This window comes from Myodes glareolus, chromosome 5 (genome assembly GCF_982192425.1).
Source record: "Myodes glareolus chromosome 5, mMyoGla1.1, whole genome shotgun sequence".
NCBI classification, from domain to species: domain Eukaryota; kingdom Metazoa; phylum Chordata; class Mammalia; order Rodentia; family Cricetidae; genus Myodes; species Myodes glareolus.
In genome coordinates this window covers 30314870-30317498 of record NC_142030.1, presented here as the reverse complement: position 1 = coordinate 30317498, position 2629 = coordinate 30314870, and the positions used below count along the sequence as shown (strand labels likewise).

The window sequence follows — 2629 nt, the reverse complement described above, 5'->3', positions numbered from 1 at the left end:
ACATTTTTGGTAACTAGAATCCTGGAAAATATCAACTTCAGAATAAAAACCTGATTTTATACATTAGTGATCCTAAATAAAAGGGGAGGTGCTACGTTTGTGCATCACTTCTTTCAAGAAAGTTAAGTCTGCATTCTGCTTAGGAGAGATAACACTTTTTGTCCCTGTAGGTGGCCCCCTGGTGTAGCCATTAGTTGCTAATTACTTGCAAACAAATAAACAATTAACTCCTTAAGCTGCTGGCTGGGCAACTGTTCATTGAATTGCTAAAACTTTCTAAAACAGGATTTTAATTAGTGACATTCAAAACCCAGCCCCCTAGTCAACAAAGCTATAAGGTGAACTGCTAGAGGATCCCAGCTCGGCACACGTGGGGCAGGAGCCCTCCAGCTCTGCACAACCCAAAAGAGGATGTCTCCCAGCCTTCGGGAAAGTGCTCAGCTCAGGGAAACCAAGCCCTCATCCTGCTCCTTCTCAATTGAGAGCATTTTAGGACTGGACCAGAAAAAAGATTGTGTACCGTCTGTAAGACCCCACAGGCCGTGGGCAGACACCTGCAGCGACTCAGGTATGCCACAATTTAATTTGTAAGTTCATCTGCCTTTTAGTTTGCCCTTTATTTTGCACAATATAGAGTTAGAAGCTACGTTTTCCTTCTGTTCCATAAATAGAAAAACGCCCTAACAGGATCGTGAGCAAACAGAATGCGTGCCGTAGATGGGAAGAGACGTTAGTTCACTCGCAGAAAGAGCTAACTAACATCGGCTTCAGAAGAGACTCTGTGCATGCTTGACACGTCAGGCAATCTAACTCTCTGCTCACTGAAAAATAAATGGTAGAGTCCAAGGTGTTCTCTGCACCACACAGAGTTTCTTTTCTTTTTTCTTTTCTTTCCTTCCCTCCTTCCATTCCTTTCCTTCCTTTCTTCCTTCTTCCTTCTCTCTCTCTCTCTCTCTCTCTCTCTCTCTCTCTCTCTCTCTCTCTCTCCCTCCCTCTCTCTCTCCCTTCCTCCCCCCCCTCTCCTTTTTTGAGTGATGGGAGAGGCTGTTCTTTTGTCAAATCCTGAAGAATTCTCTAGGAAAATTCAAAATAAGTTACTGAAATGATCTTTTCCCAGATTTATGGAACACAGACAATCTAAGATGAAGTCTATTCTTCTGATTTTAGAGAAATGTGGCAACCCATGCCTACATGCCCCGGATCTTCCCAGTGAGATCTCATTTCCTTGTCCCGTGGATCACCCAATGCCAGAAGAGAGGGCTTCGAAATATGGAAATTATTTTTCAGCCTCAGAAACACTCTCTTTGAAAAGAGAGCTGAGTTGGTACAGAGGACGAAGACCAAGAACTGCTTTTACCCAAAGTCAGGTGGGAAGATTTTTCACCCAATAGTGATAGCATATGGCTGTAACTGCTGGGCTGGTGAGCAACAGCCTTTCACTTTGGGATCCCAGTGTAGGAGGTCATCAGTGAAACAATCGTAACAGTCTCTGGGTTTTCAAATTTTAAAAGATGCATTCAAGTTAACTGCCCAAGTTTAAGAGCATTGTTTTTGTCTGTACAGAGGAAAGCCCAGTTCTGGTGCCATATGGACTGTTACCCCTTTAAAGAATCCCTTCTTATTCTAGGTTGAAGTATTGGAAGATGTCTTCAGAGTGAACTGCTATCCTGGCATTGACATCAGAGAGGACTTAGCTCAGAAGCTGAATCTAGAGGAAGACAGAATCCAGGTAATTTGCAAGCACAGTTACTCCCTGTGATGGTAATACAGCAATGTGTCTGAGAACTATTTTTATTTTCCCTTGATTTTAGATTTGGTTCCAAAATCGCCGGGCAAAGCTGAAAAGGTCCCGTAGAGAATCACAATTTCTAATGGCAAAAAAAACCTTCAACACAGATCTGAAATAGTCAAAAATTACGCATGTGGGCTTCTCTTCCAATTGCAGAACACAAGGAATCAACGGAAATACCAAGTATTTAAAATGTTACCATTTCTTTCCTGTACCTAATCTGAAATTGTCATTCTTTCTGAAAATATTGCAAAATAAGTATGATTCTAGCATAGTGCGTATTATAACTGGACATTTTTAGTTATAATGAAGAAACCTTTCCTATATATTTTAATAAATTTTTTAGAAATAATAGCTATTTAATATACTTTTCTTGAGAATTTTGTAGATGTATATAACATATTTTAATCATATTCATCCCTTCTCCTTCCCCTAACACTTCTCATGTGCGCCCCATTCTCCCCACTTCCTCCCAACTTCAACAATAACAACAATATTTCCAAACGAGTAAAGCTAATCTAATAAATTAGTATGTGCACTAAAATCACTAAGCTCATACATAAACTAAGTGATCCCACAGATGGATTGCGACTAACAAAGTATTTTTAAAATAGAGCAATAAAAAAAGAAGAGTCCAATTTATTTCAATTAGTTTCTTTCAGGTACATCTTGAGACGTAGTTATACATGTCTATATCATAGGGTGAGTTGTGAATCTTCTGTTGATTTCTGGCCGTGTGTTCAAACAAATCCTTACAGCACACCAATTTCAAGGTTTTTGTTTGTTTGTTTGGTTTGTTTTGTTTGTTTTAAGTCCTCATGACAAAGTACAGATCTAAGC

The 2629-nt window shown here is 39.8% G+C and overlaps 1 protein-coding gene across 1 annotated transcript; it reads left to right on the top strand.

Moving 5' to 3' along the window:
- The first annotated feature begins 411 nt into the window (after positions 1-411).
- Hesx1 (HESX homeobox 1) lies at positions 412-1907 on the top strand. The gene is made up of 4 exons (XM_048421525.2): positions 412-568; positions 1168-1367; positions 1628-1729; positions 1812-1907. Exons 1-4 carry the CDS (start codon positions 412-414, stop codon positions 1905-1907), a joined length of 555 nt encoding a protein of 184 aa, XP_048277482.1.
- The last annotated feature ends 722 nt before the right edge of the window (positions 1908-2629 follow it).

What these genes read in the sequence shown, in the direction of transcription:
- Hesx1 (XM_048421525.2), top strand. Translation starts at nt 412, where the DNA reads ATGTCTCCCAGCCTTCGGGAAAGTGCTCAGCTCAGGGAAACCAAGCCC. An exon ending in AGACACCTGCAGCGACTCAG is followed by an intron (nt 569 to 1,167) that starts GTATGCCACAAT and finishes TTCTGATTTTAG; the next exon opens with AGAAATGTGGCAACCCATGC. An exon ending in CTGCTTTTACCCAAAGTCAG is followed by an intron (nt 1,368 to 1,627) that starts GTGGGAAGATTT and finishes TTCTTATTCTAG; the next exon opens with GTTGAAGTATTGGAAGATGT.